General features: G+C 40.4%; 1 protein-coding gene across 5 annotated transcripts in view; it reads left to right on the forward strand.

The window, feature by feature from the left end:
* Nucleotides 1–16522, forward strand: part of Ap2b1 (adaptor related protein complex 2 subunit beta 1) — a 107495-nt gene that overhangs the window by 23168 nt on the left and 67805 nt on the right. For all 5 annotated transcript variants that reach the window (XM_021178158.2, XM_021178160.2, XM_021178162.2 and 2 more), the window contains exons 4-9: nucleotides 397–532; nucleotides 3025–3270; nucleotides 11172–11362; nucleotides 13541–13762; nucleotides 14517–14637; nucleotides 14936–15031. In XM_021178158.2, the coding sequence (XP_021033817.1) occupies nucleotides 397–532; nucleotides 3025–3270; nucleotides 11172–11362; nucleotides 13541–13762; nucleotides 14517–14637; nucleotides 14936–15031 (1012 nt within the window). The remainder of the gene's footprint in view (nucleotides 1–396; nucleotides 533–3024; nucleotides 3271–11171; nucleotides 11363–13540; nucleotides 13763–14516; nucleotides 14638–14935; nucleotides 15032–16522) is intronic.

The raw sequence follows: 16522 nt of genomic DNA on the forward strand, positions 1-16522 counted from the left end.
GTTGTGAGCCACCATGTAGTTGCTGGGATTTGAACTCAGGACCTTTAGAAGAGCAGTCAGTGCTTTTAACTGCTAAGCCATTCTCAAGCCCTGGCTCAGATTTTTTTCTAACAGTTTTTTTTTTCCTCCCACAAAAACTATTGTGAGGGCTGAAGATACAGCTTAGTAGTAAAATGCTTGCCTACTGCACACAAGGCCCTGACCTATACACTACAAAACAGAGCAATTTAGAGAGTTGGCAGCCACTAATACTTTTTATTTTTTATTTTTTTAGTTCCTCATTTCCATGAAAATAAATTATCAGCACTGAAATCATCCTGGAAGCCAACACTGTCATCTGTATAACAGCTTAGCACTGATACTGTTTCACTCAATTCCCTTTTCCTCTCTCCTCAGCTCTCTCTTCCCAGATGTGGTGAACTGCATGCAGACTGACAACCTGGAACTAAAGAAGCTCGTGTACCTCTATCTGATGAACTATGCCAAGAGTCAGCCAGACATGGCCATCATGGCTGTCAACAGCTTTGTGAAGGTAGTTTCCCCAGGACCAAGTCTTTTCTATCTGGTGTAACCTTTTCAGAGGTGACGTTTGATGTAGCTTGTCTCTGCGTTGCAGATAAGCAGCTTGTGTTTCAAGGGATGAACTCGTGGCGGTGAGCAACAATGTTCATGTTGTAAGCATTCTGTACACTAGGGAAACCATATGGCAAGCCTTCTCTTGGAGGGCTCAGTATATCCGTCCTTGCCAGATGAAACCTCATGTTTACCCTCCTAGGCTAACAGAGGTTAGGTGTTTCAGCATATTATTCGTTGCTTGCTGATAAAGAGTGGACATGCTGTCATATTGTTACCTGAGGAGTTGTTTTGTCTTTGGTTCAGCAGGCTTTACAGCAGTGAAACCAACATACATGATTTGTTTTGTTGTTCTGTGTATGTGTGTGAGTGTCGAGGCCAAAAGATGAATTGGATCCCCTGGAGCTGGAGTTACAGGCTGTAAACCGCAGACATGGGTGCTGGGAACTGAACCAGATCCTCTAGGAAAGCAGCACGTGCTTGTAACCTCCGAGCCTCCTTTCACCCTGGGATTCAGGATTTTTTTATTATGGAAATTTAAAAATATTCATGTAGAGGAAGTAGTATAAAAAATACTCATCTTGTGATTTTTAAACAGTTACTGATACATGGCCACTTGTTTAATTTATATTCTCTGAACATAAAACACTCTGACCCCATTCCCCTTTCTCAGCCTCATTCTCATGCTTATTTTTGTTAGAATAAGATCTGTAGGATCTCAATCCCTCCTGCTCTCTGCCCTCAAAGAGGGTCTTACTCTCTATCCCAGGCTGACCCTGAATGCACAGTCCTTTGGCTTCCTCATTCTGCTCCAACTACCCATGTACTAGACTTAGAGACATGTGCTGCAACCCCTGGCTAAGATCTGTCTTTAAAAACACTGACCTACCACTACTGTGACTTCTTTAAAAACTGACAGAGCCACACTTGGTGAGTTGAAGCCAGCCTAATAACCTGACTCTGTCCAAAAAACCCAAATAAAGAAGCACTAATCCGAAGTCTCCATACTGCAACTGAGTGGTCAGAGCTCTCTGTCACTGGCTGTGCTGAGAGTGGCCATTCATATTCATACCCTTTCTGTTACTGACTGTGGTAAGGGTGATAGTGGGCTGTTCATATTCATACCCCTTTCTGTTTGAAACATACTCTGCCCTTAAAAACATCAGACAGTTCCAAAATTAACTTGTTTGAATTTTGAAAAATAAATATTGTAGGATTTTTTTCAAAGTGGTTTTTTTTCCGCTTTCTTCTTTTGAGACAAAGTCTCATTGTTCAGCCCTGGCTATCCTATAACTTGCTGTATAGACCTCAAACTCACAGAGATCCATCTATCTTTGTCTCCATGCTTCTGAGATTAAAGGCATGCACTATCACTGCCTGCCTGCCTTCCCTCCCTTCCTTCCTTCCTTCCTTCCTTCCTTCCTTCCTTCCTTCCTTCCTTCCTTCCTTCCTTCCTTCCTTTTGGGGTTTGTTTGTCTTTAAAAATTTGTTGTTGTTGTTGTTGTTTTGTTTGAGCCAGGATCTCACTATGTAGCCTTGGCTCTCCTGGAACTCACTATTAGATCAGGATGGCTTCAATCACAGAGATCCACCTGCAGGCATGCACCACCATGTCCAGGCTGAATTCATTTTTGATATAGGTATTTGAAGGGCGTATTCTTTGTCAGTGTTCTGTCTGTACTGTGTGTGTGTGTATATATATATATATATATATATTTTTTTTTTTTTTTCCCTGACCAAGAATAGAAGAAAAATGTCTTTTGTGTTCTTAGGGCAAATTCACTAGTTCTCGGGATGGCCATGCCAACTTACTAGGCTTTTGCCCAACCCAAGATCTAAGCCTATTGAACCTTTCCTCATTGTGTTTATACAGCACTTAAAAGATTTTTTCTCTGGAGCTGCAGAGATAGCTCAGTGGTTCAAAGCACTTGCTGCTTTTGCAGAAGTTCTATTCCCAGGTTGAACCTGGGATAATTCATAACCCCTTATAACTACAGCTTCAGGTTCTCTGACACCCTTTTCTGGCCTCCGTGGGCATGGGTACACAAATAAGCACATAATACTGCATACACTTATAAATCTCTTACTTAATGTGTGTGTGTTGTTTGCATCTGTGTCATTTGATGCCCATGGAGATCTGAAGAAGACATCAGAGTCCCTGGAACCAGAGTTATGGGTGGTTGTGAGCTGCCATGTGGGTGCTTGGAATCAAACCTGAGTCCTCTCTAGCCACCTCCCTAGTCCTGATAAGTTTCTTTAAAGAAAAAAAAAAATTCCTTCTAGGCTCTTGAGTAGACAACTAAAACCTTTAGGAAAGGAAAGAATGCCGTGAGAGATTGGATTCTCATGTAGAATATACTAGAAGCTTATGGTTTATGTCAGCTGGAATGTTTGCTTGTAATCACCTTGTATTCATATGGTTGGTTATTTTGTTGTTTTTGTTTTTGGTAGGATTGTGAAGATCCCAATCCTTTGATTCGAGCCTTGGCAGTTAGAACCATGGGATGCATCCGGGTGGACAAGATTACAGAGTATCTCTGTGAACCCCTCCGCAAGTGCTTGAAGGATGAAGACCCCTACGTTCGGAAAACGGCAGCAGTATGCGTGGCAAAACTCCATGATATCAATGCCCAGATGGTGGAAGATCAGGGATTTCTGGATTCTCTGCGGGATCTCATAGCAGATTCAAACCCAATGGTAATACTTTGTGCTTTTACAAAGAGAGAAGCATTGAAAGTGAGCCCGTTCCAAGGCATGCTTAGCACAAGCATTGTCTTGGAGACATGACTACAGGGTAGTCGTAGGCAATAGTTTTGTGTAATGTATAGGTTGTATACTTCATATCCCTAGGTAATTTTGTTTTGTTTTTAGGATTAATTTTTTTCAGGTAGTTGTTTGTGGTCATTTCTTCTATGAAAAAAACTGGGTCAAAGTAATGTTTATTGACCAACTATTGTAATGAATTCTCAAAGAACTCTAGGGTAGAAAATGATTCTGTTCTGTGTACTTAGCAGCCAGAGCATAACACTTACAAGTTTTAGTTTTGCATTCCTTTGTTTATGTCGGTCTGAGGATTAAACCCAGAGCCTTGTGTAAGTATGCTGTTCCTGAGCTACTTTCCTGCTTTGTGTGAATTTATTTCCTTCTTGACATCTTAAAAGTTTGGGAACTGGAGAGGTGGCTCAGTGGTTAAGAGCACTGTCTGCTCTTTCAGAAGTCATGAGTTCAATTCCCAGCAACCACATGGAGGCTCACAACCATCTGTAATTTGATCTGATACCCTCCTCTGGTGTATCAGCAACAGGATGCTCATACAACATTAAATAATTTTTTTTTAAAGTTTGTTCATATGATAAAAGGATCCCAAGTGATTATTAAATTAAACTCATTTAAATTGAGTGATTGGTACTGAGAACATGGAGGATTACTGCCCACTTTCTTTAAGGTGCATCCCCCAACATTCTGTCTCTCTGTGTTGAAATAAGGTTTCATGTATTTAGGATGACTTCTGACTTGTTATGGGGCTGGCCTTGAACTCCTATTTCCTTGCCTTCATCTCTTAAGTGCTGGGATTACAGGCATTTGCCATCACTTGGCTTTTTATTTTTGTGAGACAAGATTTTGCTGTCTTGCCTCAGCATAGGCGTGGGTCACCACACCCTGCTAAGTAATTTTTGTCTGGTACAGTATTTCTTTGAACATGAATTATACTAAAAGACAGTAGTGAGTAACATTAAATTATTTTTTGTTGTTGAATTTTTATAAATAGAATTTGTTTGACACAGGTATCATCTTTTCCTGGCAAAAAGTCTCCTCAGCTCTGCTCTTTGAAGTGGTACTTGTTCATCTTTCCATGGCTTTCGCTTTGTTATCCTTCTAGTGTAGCAGAAAGGCAAAGGAATTTCAGCAACTTTGTAAGATAAGACATAGATGTAGAAGGGCAATAACTTCTGATTAAATATCATCAAATGGATTAGAAGATGAATTTACCCCCTCCCTTTTTTATTTATTTATTTTTTTTAATTTTCAAAACAGGGTGTCTCTGTGTAGCCCTCTTTTAACCCTGGAAGATCTCTCTCAGATCATCTGAGAGCATGCATGCCTGGTCTGTTCTAAGCTTCCCTGCAGATGAAAGATGTGATATTTTTATGCAGAGCATATACTTTTCAAACAAATGTAATAATGGACTTTATTTATCATTGCCAGATTCAATAACTTATCAGTATATTCTAAACTTGTTTCCTCACTGCCTGGCATTGAAGGCATTAGTGGATGATTTCTATTCAAGTTTTAATATATCAACTTGGTAGGTTTATGATAAACTCACAACATACTGTGTGGTCTCTCTCCCACTGAGACTTGCTCTTCATACCCCACTAGACCATTTTACTGTCTGTTTATTGTAGCTTTCCCTAGAGCACGTGTCAGCATTAGAGACCAAATGTGGCACCTCCCTGCTAAACAGAAAGTCTGCCTTCTTGGGAGACTTCTCAGTAGTGATGAACTTTTCTCGGCTGTTCAGGTTACTGCTGTAGAGGAGCCCAGAGTGCAGAGTTGTTCGAGGCATCCTTAGGTAGCCAATGAACACACAGATTCCTCCTTCTGATCTGGAACCCCTAGGTTTTACCCTAACTGTATCCTTTACTCTTTTTTTTTAAGATTTATTTTTAGTTACATGCATACACTGTCACTATTTTTAGACACACCAGAAGAAGGCATCAGATCCCATTACAGATGGTTGTGAGCCACCATGTGGTTGCTGGGAATTGAACTCAGGACCTCTGGAAGAGCAGTCAGTGCTCTTAACTGCTGAGCCATCTCTTCAGCCCTACTTTTTAATCTTAAACACAGTATTACAATTACTGAAAAGTAACCTCAAGTAAAATGCTATCATTGGCCCCCTAGTTCTTCTCTCACAGTGAGATCAGATGCTGGTAACAGGTGGACCAAGTGCACAAGTCACCGGGAACATCAGCGGTCCAGTGTCGCAGCCCTTCTGTACCAGCTCAACTCTACAGACGCTCCAAAGGCTGACTATGGTTCTGTGTTGCCTGAGAAGAGAAATTTAATTTGCAATGCCTGTATGCTAGGCCCATCTCACTTAGTTTCCACGTCTGTCTGAAGTAGCAACTCTTCCATCTCACAGTTTAAGACATGCACTCAGAGACTGAACTGTCTCAATGTGATGCAGCTATTTGTGCGACAGCCAGGATTCCAGCCTGGCTCGGAGGCCCAATCCTGTTCATGATCATGGATTTAAATAAATTAAGTCCTTAATTTAAATTAAGGAATTAAGTGTCTGCATACCCCGCACACTTAGGTCTGTTTAATTTTAATTTTTTCAAAATAGTGTAGATTTTGAATACATAAAAGTCTTTAACTATCTGTACACTGTTGCTGTGAAGTATCCATCTTTCTCTAAAGATGGGTATGAGATCTTATTCTTCACTTGAATGATTTTTGTTCCACTTTTTCTCAGGCTGTCCCACAAGGTGGCAGCACTGCACTGACAGAGACCTTGTCTTAAAGGACTTGAGTACTCTGAGGGATCCTGCTGTAGTGTTCTTACAGTCCTCAGTTCAGAAGGGCTCCCTAGAGAGGAAACAGCGGAACATTTGCAGAAATGGCTTCAGAATCTTCTGATATGAGAATAAAATGTCAACCAAGAGCTGACAACCCTTGGAGTTATGTGGGTCGAGACTAGCATTGGTGTGCCTTGCTACAAGTAATAATAGAACTTCTTTTTCTCTTCTGTCATTTTTGGGGTTACTACTCACCTCATTTTCCTGTAGTTAGTTTCACTGCTGTATTTAAAGCTGACTCAGAGTGTCCTAGTCAACAGAGGAAAGACTAGCTTTGAGCTAAAAGCTCCTTGTCTGTTTAATACTGGCTCTATGCTAATGCTGCTTAGTCTTCCTGTTTCCTCTTCTGACAGTGAGAGACACTGCCTTCAAGAGATGGGAGCATACAGGCTACAGAGTACTCAGTGTTAAGAGTGCACTGCTCTTTCTAGTTCAGCAGCGTCTACATCATAACTGCTTGTAATTCCAGCTCAGGGACTCCCACACCCCTTTCTTGCCTCTGAGGACCCTCCCACCCCCACCCTTTGTGAGTGCGTGTGCGCACACACACACACACACACACACACACGCTTAAAAATAAAACAAATGCTTATATAAAAAGTTAGACCAAGCCTGGTTAACGCACACCTTTAACCAAAGCACTTAGGAAGCAGAGATAAGTGAATTTCTATGAGTTTAAGATCACCTTTGTCTGTATAGACAGTTCCAGGACAGACACTGCTACATAGGGAGACCTTTTTGGTTTTTTTTTGTTTTTTGTTGTTGTTGTTGTTGTTGTTTTGTTTTACTGTTAGAGAAAACTTCCTTAAGATTTGTTTTTCTTATATGCTCTTTATTTTTCTGAAAGTTTCGTAGTGTTCCTAAGAAAAAGGATAATTTCCTAGGGAGGAAGTATTAGTCTTGTCTTAACAGTTTGGATTCACAGTGACACTGAGTAAGCACCTTTGCGTCACTGCTGGGATGCTAGCATGTTTGTTGCCAGGATTGAGCTTGCTCTTAGGGGACTTTTCCCTAAGTCCCTACACTGATGTTGTATTGTTCTTTGGGGAAGGTTCTTTAGGAAGAAGGGAACTCTTAATTTACCACTTTATCTTAATTTATCAGAGGCCTGGTGAACACCAGCTGCCCATTTGCCCACTTGAACTTTTTCTTCGGCTGCCTCAGATGCAGTGTAACTGACTTCAAGTTCATCACAGTGTGGGAAGCACAATTTACTGACCATGAGAATATAAAACACTCCATCTTACCTTGGATGATTTCTGGAAACCCAAGAGTCTGAATTGATTGGAAGATGACAGCGGAGGGGTAGAAGCAACCTTGGGGAGCTTTAGAGGCCAAGAATCCTGCTGCAGGGTGGGAGAGTGAACGGCTCATCTACCCTGTCACTTGGTTGGTGATCTGACTGGTGATGTCTTCTTCCCTCAGGCTTTGTTCAACACGGTTCTCTGATCTGATCTTTCTGTGTATATTTACTGGACTGACTCTTCAGTGTTTGCTTTCTTGTTTAATATGATATAATTACACGTTGCCTATTTAAGCATCAGAGCTTACACTTCATTAGCTGCATTACACACTTGCTTTAATTTCTAATCGCCTGTAATGGTAACAGGGGATTCTAATTCCTCAGTGTGTTGAGTATCCTGTTCTTTCTGTGTCTCTGCCTCCTTCAGTGCTCATGTTTTCTACATTTTCTATTACCAAATTTAACTTTAAACAACACACACACACACATCCACACACACACACACACACAAAGAGACAGGGGGATACATTAACAGAAATGGTTATTATGGTAGGAGGTTTATTTTAGACTGATAACCAAGATGGAATGCATTGAGGGAGCAGTCAAAATAAGCGGTGGACATATGACATTTTGATTTTTTTACTCTAAAATAAAGTTAATCAAGCATGCTATACATGGGAAAGTAAATGTTTCCCCTGCATGTCAAGTATCTGGGAATGGTTATTGTTTTTGTTTGTGGGCTGCTGTTGTTTTCAGGCAGGGTCTCATGTACCCCAGACCAGCCTCAGACTTCTTACATGACTGGAGATGACTTTGAACCACTGCTCCTTCTGCCTCCTCCTCCCGTGCTGGGGTCACAGACATTGTTTCATTCTTCATGCATTCTAGTGTTCCTGAATCTCATGTGTGATTATGGAGTGAGCAAAGGCCTTTGAGAAGAAGCTCGTGTGTATTGTCACAGATGATATATAGGTCTGATTTGTTTTGTGGCAGCATAGTGTCTAATAATATTTACTAAATAAGTCTGATTCTTTTAATCTGGCACTTTTTTGTTCTGATCACCAAAGGAATTCTGTTTCTGACATCTTTGTCTTCTACCTAATGATGGGTATTGCTAAATTATACTGTGTATTAAATCACTGTCTCCTAGATACTTGCTTTCCGTGTTCACTGTCATGATTAGTATACTCTGCAGATTACCTTGGCAATATGATCAATAAAACTGGTATCTAGGTTATAGCCATTATGTTTTTCTCTTGCTAACTGTAAAACTTAGTTTCTTAAGCTTTTGTCAGGGGACTTTAGTAGGAATCAACTATGAATTAAGATTCTTGGAGGATTTTTTATTTAAGTGTATAATCGTTGAAGCTTGCTTCTTCATACCCATTGTTTAGCTAATAAAATATTTATAGTCAGCCTTATCATGCTAATCTTAACATCTGATCTTTGCTGTAAAACATATTTTAAAACATAACTGTACAGAGTCATAGAATAGTGTTTTCATTATGGTATTTGTTTCTGAGTGCTTTTGAAAAAAATTTTTTTAAAGATTTATTTATTATGTATACAATATTCTGCCTGGATGAATGCCTGCAAGCCAGAAGAGGGCACCAGATCTTATTACAGATGAATGTGAGCCACCATGTGCTTGTTGAGAATTGAACTCAGGATCTCTGGAAGAACAACCAGTGCTCTTGACCTCTGAGCCATCTCTCTAGCCCATACTTTTGAAATCTTAAAAAACCTTAAATATTGTCAATTATACTAAAAATAGTCTGTAATTTTGATTTAAAATATTGACCTTGTTTGTAGCTGTACAATTCCCATATCAGAGGATTAAGGTACAAGTGTACTTTCTTGTCCAGGGTAGCAGTTTTTTCCCTTTCTATCTCAGAGAGGATGCATTTGAAAACCATATTTCATGAATGTAGAATTTTATTAACTATAATATATATGATTACTTTCTGTATCCTTATGAAAGGCATCCTCTACTAAAGTGGAAGTTATTGGGGGCTGGAGAAGTGGCTTAACTGTTAAGAACAGTTGTTGTTCTTCAGAGGACCCAAGTTCAGTTCTTATCAACCACAGTTCCAGGGACCCAATGCTTCCTCTGGCCTTCAAGAGCACATGGTGTATAGATGTAAATATAGGCAAAACGTGCGTGCCCAGGAAAAATGTCATGATTGATTATAAATGCATTTAGAGATTTAAGTGCAGAAAAAATGTGCAGTTTTTACTTGATGAATTACAGTAATATTACGACCTTACATTTGTATAGGATTTATGATTTTGGGTTTTTTGAGACAAGGTTACTCTGTATAACTCTGACTGCCCTGGAACTTAGTAGACCAGGTTGGCCACAAACTCTGCCTCTCAATTACTGGGATTAAAGACATGCACCACCATCATGCCTAACATTGGAACTTTTTAAAAATATTTTTCTTTTTTTAATGATTTAATTTATTTTATGTGCTTTGGTATTTTGCCTGGATGTATGTCTGTGTGAGGGTGTCATGCCCCCTACAACTAAAGTTAAAGATAATTGTGGGCTGCCATGTGGGTGCTGGGAATTGAAATAGTGTCCTCTGGAAGAGCAGCCAGTGCTCTTAACTGCTGAGCCACCTCTCCAGCCCAGTAAACATTTGTTTTTGTTTTTAAATATTTAATTTTATTTTATGTGAATTTAGGTGAGGGTGTCAGGTCCCCTAGAACTAGAGTTATAGACAGTTGTGAGCTGCCATATGGGTGTTGGGAAATGAACCTGGGTCCTCTAGAAAAGCAGTGTTCTTAACCACTGAGCCATCTAGCCTCCCACCCGCCCCCCCACTCCCAAAATAAAGATTTCTTAATGCATAACATTATTGAACTTGCACTCTCAAGCTAAAATTAATCTATGAAGTAAATTAAATTTTCCTTGGTTTTTCAGATGAGCAAACTGAATGGTACAAAGATTAAGTGTTCCCCTAGCATTGTGTACTAATGAGTTCTGGTTTCAAGTCCATTTACCTTACTCTGAGCTGTGCGATAATACTGAATAATTGAGAGTGTCACCTCCCTGCTGTCCATATGCATATATAATTTGACCTGGACTTTTCTCTGTTATATAATGCAAATATTTATTGAGATTTTACTTTTTAATGTTTTTGGTTTTTTTGTGAGCTCTCATTCTATAGTCCAGGCTGGACTGGAGCTTTTACTTTCTAGCTAGTCCATGATAGCCCCAAACTTGAAAGGGCCTGGGATTAACAGTATGCTAACATACCCAGTTTAGCTTCAGTTTTTATTATATGTAAGTACACTGTAGCTGTCTTCAGACGCACCAGAAGAGGGCATCAAATCTCATTACAGGTGGTTGTAAGCCACCATGTGGTTGCTGGGATTTGAACTTCGGACCTTTTGGAAGAGCAGTCGGGTGCTCTTACCCACTGAGCCATCTCACCAGCCCTTAGCTTCAGTTTTTATAACTGTTGATGTGTCTTGATTTTAGTGACAGTTTTGAGTGTTGCTGTAGTGGTGAATGTTTCAGTTTGTGATTCATCCGTGACTGCTAATATACGAATGACTTCAATTCTGGAGTGCCTCACTACTTGGAAGCTGTCTATGCTATCATTGCTGGCTTAGTACCTGTTTTGAAAGCAGCCCATCTATTTCTGTCTAACTGGGTAGAGTGCTTAGGAGTGACTTGAGATCTGTGAGGTGATCCTAGAAGATGGTTTGTGTGTCAGAGTTTGGTTTTCTGAGTGTACCAACACGATTCTCTGTTTCTTTCCCAGGTGGTGGCTAATGCTGTAGCAGCATTGTCTGAGATCAGTGAGTCTCACCCAAACAGCAACTTACTTGATCTGAACCCTCAGAATATCAATAAGCTGCTCACAGCCCTTAATGAATGCACTGAATGGGGCCAGATTTTCATCCTGGACTGCCTGTCTAATTACAACCCTAAAGATGACCGGGAAGCTCAGAGGTCAGTCTACCTATGTGGGTGCAGCTGATGGTCTTGCCTGACTGAATAATGTCTAATGTCTGCTCTTAATATGAAAGGCTGTCATACTAAGGCAGAAACTTAGGGGGACATTGCTATCCCTAGCGTATTTTCTCATTGCACTTAGGAACACTGTAACTGCTAAACCACACAAAAAATGCTTCAGTTGTTTCTATGAATAGTTCTGCTAAAGCCTCCCTCATGTTGTCGCCCGTCTCCCAGTTCCCAATCATTTGGGAAACAAAAATTATAAATGTGTGTTCTTGTAATAACATACTATCTCTTCTGTTAGATTCTTCATACTAATTATTGAGTTGAACACTGCCTATAATTCACTACTAGAATAAGTATATTAAAGTTAGCAACATATATTCATCTTGCCATTGTATATAGAAGTCATGTTAGACTACATATAAGGCTTTTGAGAGCATGATCTGCTCAGCCCTTTACCACTTACATGTTGCAAATTTTCTCTGACTGTCAGAATGTCATTAACACATACATACATAAGTACATTTCACTTTACAAAGTTGGAGTTCCCACCAATTTTTAAATTGAGCATGCTGTATTTAAAAGCTCTGTACTAGGCAAAGTACTTCTGAAGAATTGCTGGCTCTTCATTAAAGTTGACATATTTTAATTATGGTAGATAAGAACCTTCCTTGCCTGGCTGGAGCTGATTTCCAAGCTACTAGAATGTAAGTTCTCTTCACTTGTCTGGGAAGTAATTCCTTCTGGACTTAACTAATGTGGCTGGTAGTTTCTTTCCACCAGTGAAAGTACATTTATATTCTGGAGAGAACTTTACCAAGAATTTTATTTTCTGTTGGCCATTGATACTGCACTCATTAATTCACTGAATTAATAATTAATTCAGCAAATATTTCCTAAGCCCATTCTATGTCCTAGGCTCTGTTCTAGGTTGGGAGTAAACAGTGAACAGACAAAAATCATGGTCCTCCTGCATCATTTATTCTGAAGGGTTGGGGTAGGGCTATATGCAATATCGATATTCAGTAAAATATACAATAGGTCATATTTCATTACTGCTAACATAATGTAAGGCTCTAAGAAATGACAGATATTTTAGAGTAAGATTATAAAGAGAATGCCCTCCACCCCCGTAGTTTTTGTTTATTTTGAATCAGGGTCTATGCTGTATAGCATGAGCTGGCCACAAACTTGTGATTCTTCTGCCTCTATATTTGTTTTTTTTGTTTATTTGTTTGTTGAGACAGGCCTCAACTATATATATTCCATGGCCTTTAGCTCAGAAATCCATCTGCTACTGCTTCCGATGAGCTATAATTGGAGCTGTACACACCACACCCGGCAAGATTTCATTTTATTTTTTGAAATCATACTTTTTAAAAAAACAATAACGAATCAGGTGTCTGTAAGAGTGTGGATCTTGTTTTAAAGGCCTGGTGGAAGTCAGGAGTCACATGGCCATAGGAAGAGAGTGAGCAGCTACTTACCTTGTATCCCTAAGAGTCATGCAGGGTGTCGCCCAAGAGCTAGCAAAGTTAGCTTGATTTCAGAGAACACTGCATGTGTGAACATGAGTCTAAGCTTGGGAGTAGGACTAGAAGAATAATTGGGGGAACATTGGAATAATAGTGATATAAAAAACCAAACCTAAACCAAACCAAACCCTCACCTCTTTCTGAGTCTTTCTTATTAGCCTGAAAGCAAGGGGTTGTGTAGTTTTTCCTGCCATGTAATTTCCTCCCCACATTCCAGGTGGTTGACACCTTTCGCTATGATTAATTTTTAGGATGCTTGGTTTGACTTTCTATAGGTGAGATGAGCTGTGAGGCAGGACACTCTAACGTTTTGTGGGAGACAGAGGACTAAAAACAAGAAGGAAACTGGTGTGAGTGTAGGTGTTGGGGATTGCTAGTCTCCTCCTGGTTTGGATCTCCCTGTTGCTGGCTTCTAGAGTCTGCTGAGGTCCCTGTGCTGCCTGTAGTTTGCTGAACATGAGGCTTCTGCGGTGTTGGATCCCATTTTGACCTACGCATGGAGCTTTGACTTTTCTAACTGAATCTTTGGTTTATATTAATACTTGAGCCATGAAACTCTGAAGCCTTACTTGATAGACTGAATCAAGCAAAGGTACTATAATCCTGAATGCTAATTTTCCCTTTCTGCCCTCAGCATCTGTGAGCGAGTCACGCCTCGGCTATCCCATGCCAACTCTGCAGTGGTGCTTTCAGCGGTAAAAGTCCTAATGAAGTTTCTAGAATTGTTGCCCAAGGACTCTGACTACTACAATATGCTGCTAAAGAAGTTAGCACCTCCACTTGTCACGTTGCTGTCTGGGGAGCCAGAAGTGCAGTACGTCGCCCTGAGGAACATCAACCTAATTGTCCAGAAAAGGTGGGAAATGGTGATTTGGTGATTTTTAAAATGGTTGTGATCTTGAAGTGAAGCTTCAGATAATTGCTCCATAGACTGTCGCTCTTTCGTTCTTCACTGTGTGGAAGTGGAATGTTATGTAGCAGCTCTTGCCCAGGAGTAACCGCTTACAGCTATTACCCTTCTCTCCATAGTGACTATGTGCAGTTCAGGGCTGTTTGGGTTTTGTTTTTTTTAAACAGACTCTCACTATGTAGACTAGGCTGACCTCCATCTCACAGAAATCCTCCTGCCCCAACCTCCCAAGTGCTGGGCTTAAGGGTGGCGGTTCCGCTTCCAGCCAGCTTGCTTTGTAAGTGCGTCTTTTGGATGTGTTCCCCATGGAAAGCTTTAGTTGAGAACTGGGTGGTTCTGCCTCAGCAGTTCTCTGTGGTAGCACACACCCTCATACTTCTAAAGGATGCAAGTCAGCTGCCAGATGGAGCTGATGAGAGTAGATGGGCTGAGAGTGTGGTTCATGACAAAACGTTTGTCTAGAATGTGCTAAGTGCTGAGCTTGGCACCCAGCTTGATTTTGTGGAAACGAAAATGTTACATAGTACTGTGACTGCCATACTGGGGGTGGGAGGGAGGCCCAGTGGAGGCTTAGGCGGGACATTTACGAGGGTTTTCCGCCTGAAGAGGGCTGGCAGAAAGACTGATTTGATACAGGCCAAGGAGGGCATGCCAGTAAATGCATTCCATCACCTTCCTTTCTTGTGTTTTTGTATCACAGGCCTGAAATCTTGAAGCAGGAAATCAAGGTCTTCTTTGTGAAGTACAATGATCCTATCTATGTTAAACTAGAGAAGTTAGACATCATGATTCGTCTTGCATCCCAAGCCAACATTGCTCAGGTCAGACCTTAAGCTATCCTAAGTTTGTGCCGGCTGAGAGCTTAAGATCTGGCATTTAGAAGGCCATGGAATTGCTGTTGAAACTCTTTAAAGGGGGCTGACGAGATGGCTCAGTTCTCTTCCAAAGGTACAGAGTTCAAATCCCAGCAACCACATGGTGGCTCACAACCACCCATAATGAGATCTTACGCCCTCTTCTGGCACGTCTGAAGATAGCTACAGTGTGCTTATGTATAATAATAAATAAATCTTTAAAAAAAAATCTTTAAAGGTTATTCACTTCTTGGATATTTGACAGGTTCTGGCGGAGCTGAAGGAATATGCCACTGAAGTTGATGTGGACTTTGTTCGCAAAGCTGTGAGGGCCATTGGACGGTGTGCCATCAAAGTGGAGGTAAGGCCCCACAGGAGATGAGATCACACATATGGGATTCTGAGTGTTCATTATTTTACAGTGTGTATACATTGAGGTTTGTAAACATGCTTAATGAGTAAAATAATTTTTAAAAATTTATTTAATGTACATGGGTGTTTTGTCTGCATTATGTCTGCATCTTGTGTGTGTCAACTACCTGTGTAGGCCAGAAGGGGTTTTTGTACCCCCTGGAACTAGAATTCAGATGGTAGGTTATGGACCACCATGTGGGTTCTGGGACTCTAATCCAGGACCTCTGGAAGAGCAGCCATTGCTCTTAATCCCTAGGCCTTCACAGGCTCAGATTAAAGAATTTTTAACAAAACATCACTGCCCCTGTTTCCTTCCCTTCTTTACTAGATCCACTTGCCAAAAGGATGACTTTTAACTCTTTTGTATTATTTTTATTTTTTTATTTTTTTGTATTATTTGATTATTTTGATACTTCCATATCTATAAATAATTTTGTTATTATTTATTGATTTCTTAGTTATAGATTTTTATCTTTTCAGCATACCCCCTTCCCCCCAAGCATTTTGGGGTGCTCATTGGTTTTACTTTTTAAGACAGAGTCTTACTATGTAGCCCAGGCTAGCCCCAAACTCACATTCCCTCGGCCTCAGTCTCCCAAATGTGGGATTCCAGACATAAGCCTCTACGCATCTGCACCTGGCTTTTATTTTGCTTTCTTTTCCATACATAGCTTTTGGTTAATATGTGTCCTTAGGTATTGTATTTTGTTTTGATTTTCATTTTTTTTTGATGCTACCTATTTATTTTATATATTTATTGTTTGAGGAGGCAGCATGAGCCAAGGTCCATATGTGGAGGTCAGAGGACAGTTTGTAGGAATTGATTCTCTCCTTCCACCATGAGGTTCCTGGAGATCAGTCTCAGGTCATTAGGCCTGGTGGCTAGTGCCTTTATCTGATGATCCATCTGGCTGGCCCTAATACAGTACCACTTACTGATTGTTTTTTAGACTTACAGACTTTCCCAGAGTCTAGATTGGATCTCATACCTCTGTCCCCTTTAGATGACTAAATCTGGAGGCTTGTGACAGTCAAAAGTTTTAGATGATGTTGTGTGGTTCCTTTTGAATTGTGACAAGAGGCACACAATTTAATGACCTGTAATAGTTCAGAGGGATAATTGTTCAGACTTGCCATTGAGTTTTGGGAACTTTTCTCACAATCCTATCCTTAAAAAAAAAAAAAATCACAGTATCAAGAAATCTATTTTATCAGTTTGTATTATATATTCAATTAATAAAAGATGAATAGGAGCCAGATGTGGTGGCACATGCCTTTAATCCCAGCACATGGGAGCCAGAGGCAGGCAGATCTCAAACTCAACCTGGTTGATCTACAGAGAAAGTTCTAGGGCAGCCAGGACTGTACAGAAAAGCCCTGTCTAGAGCCGGGTGTGGTGGCACATGCCTTTAATCCCAGTACTTGGGAGGCAGAGGCA

The sequence above is a fragment of the Mus caroli genome, chromosome 11 (genome assembly GCF_900094665.2).
Source record: "Mus caroli chromosome 11, CAROLI_EIJ_v1.1, whole genome shotgun sequence".
In the NCBI taxonomy this organism is placed as follows: domain Eukaryota; kingdom Metazoa; phylum Chordata; class Mammalia; order Rodentia; family Muridae; genus Mus; species Mus caroli.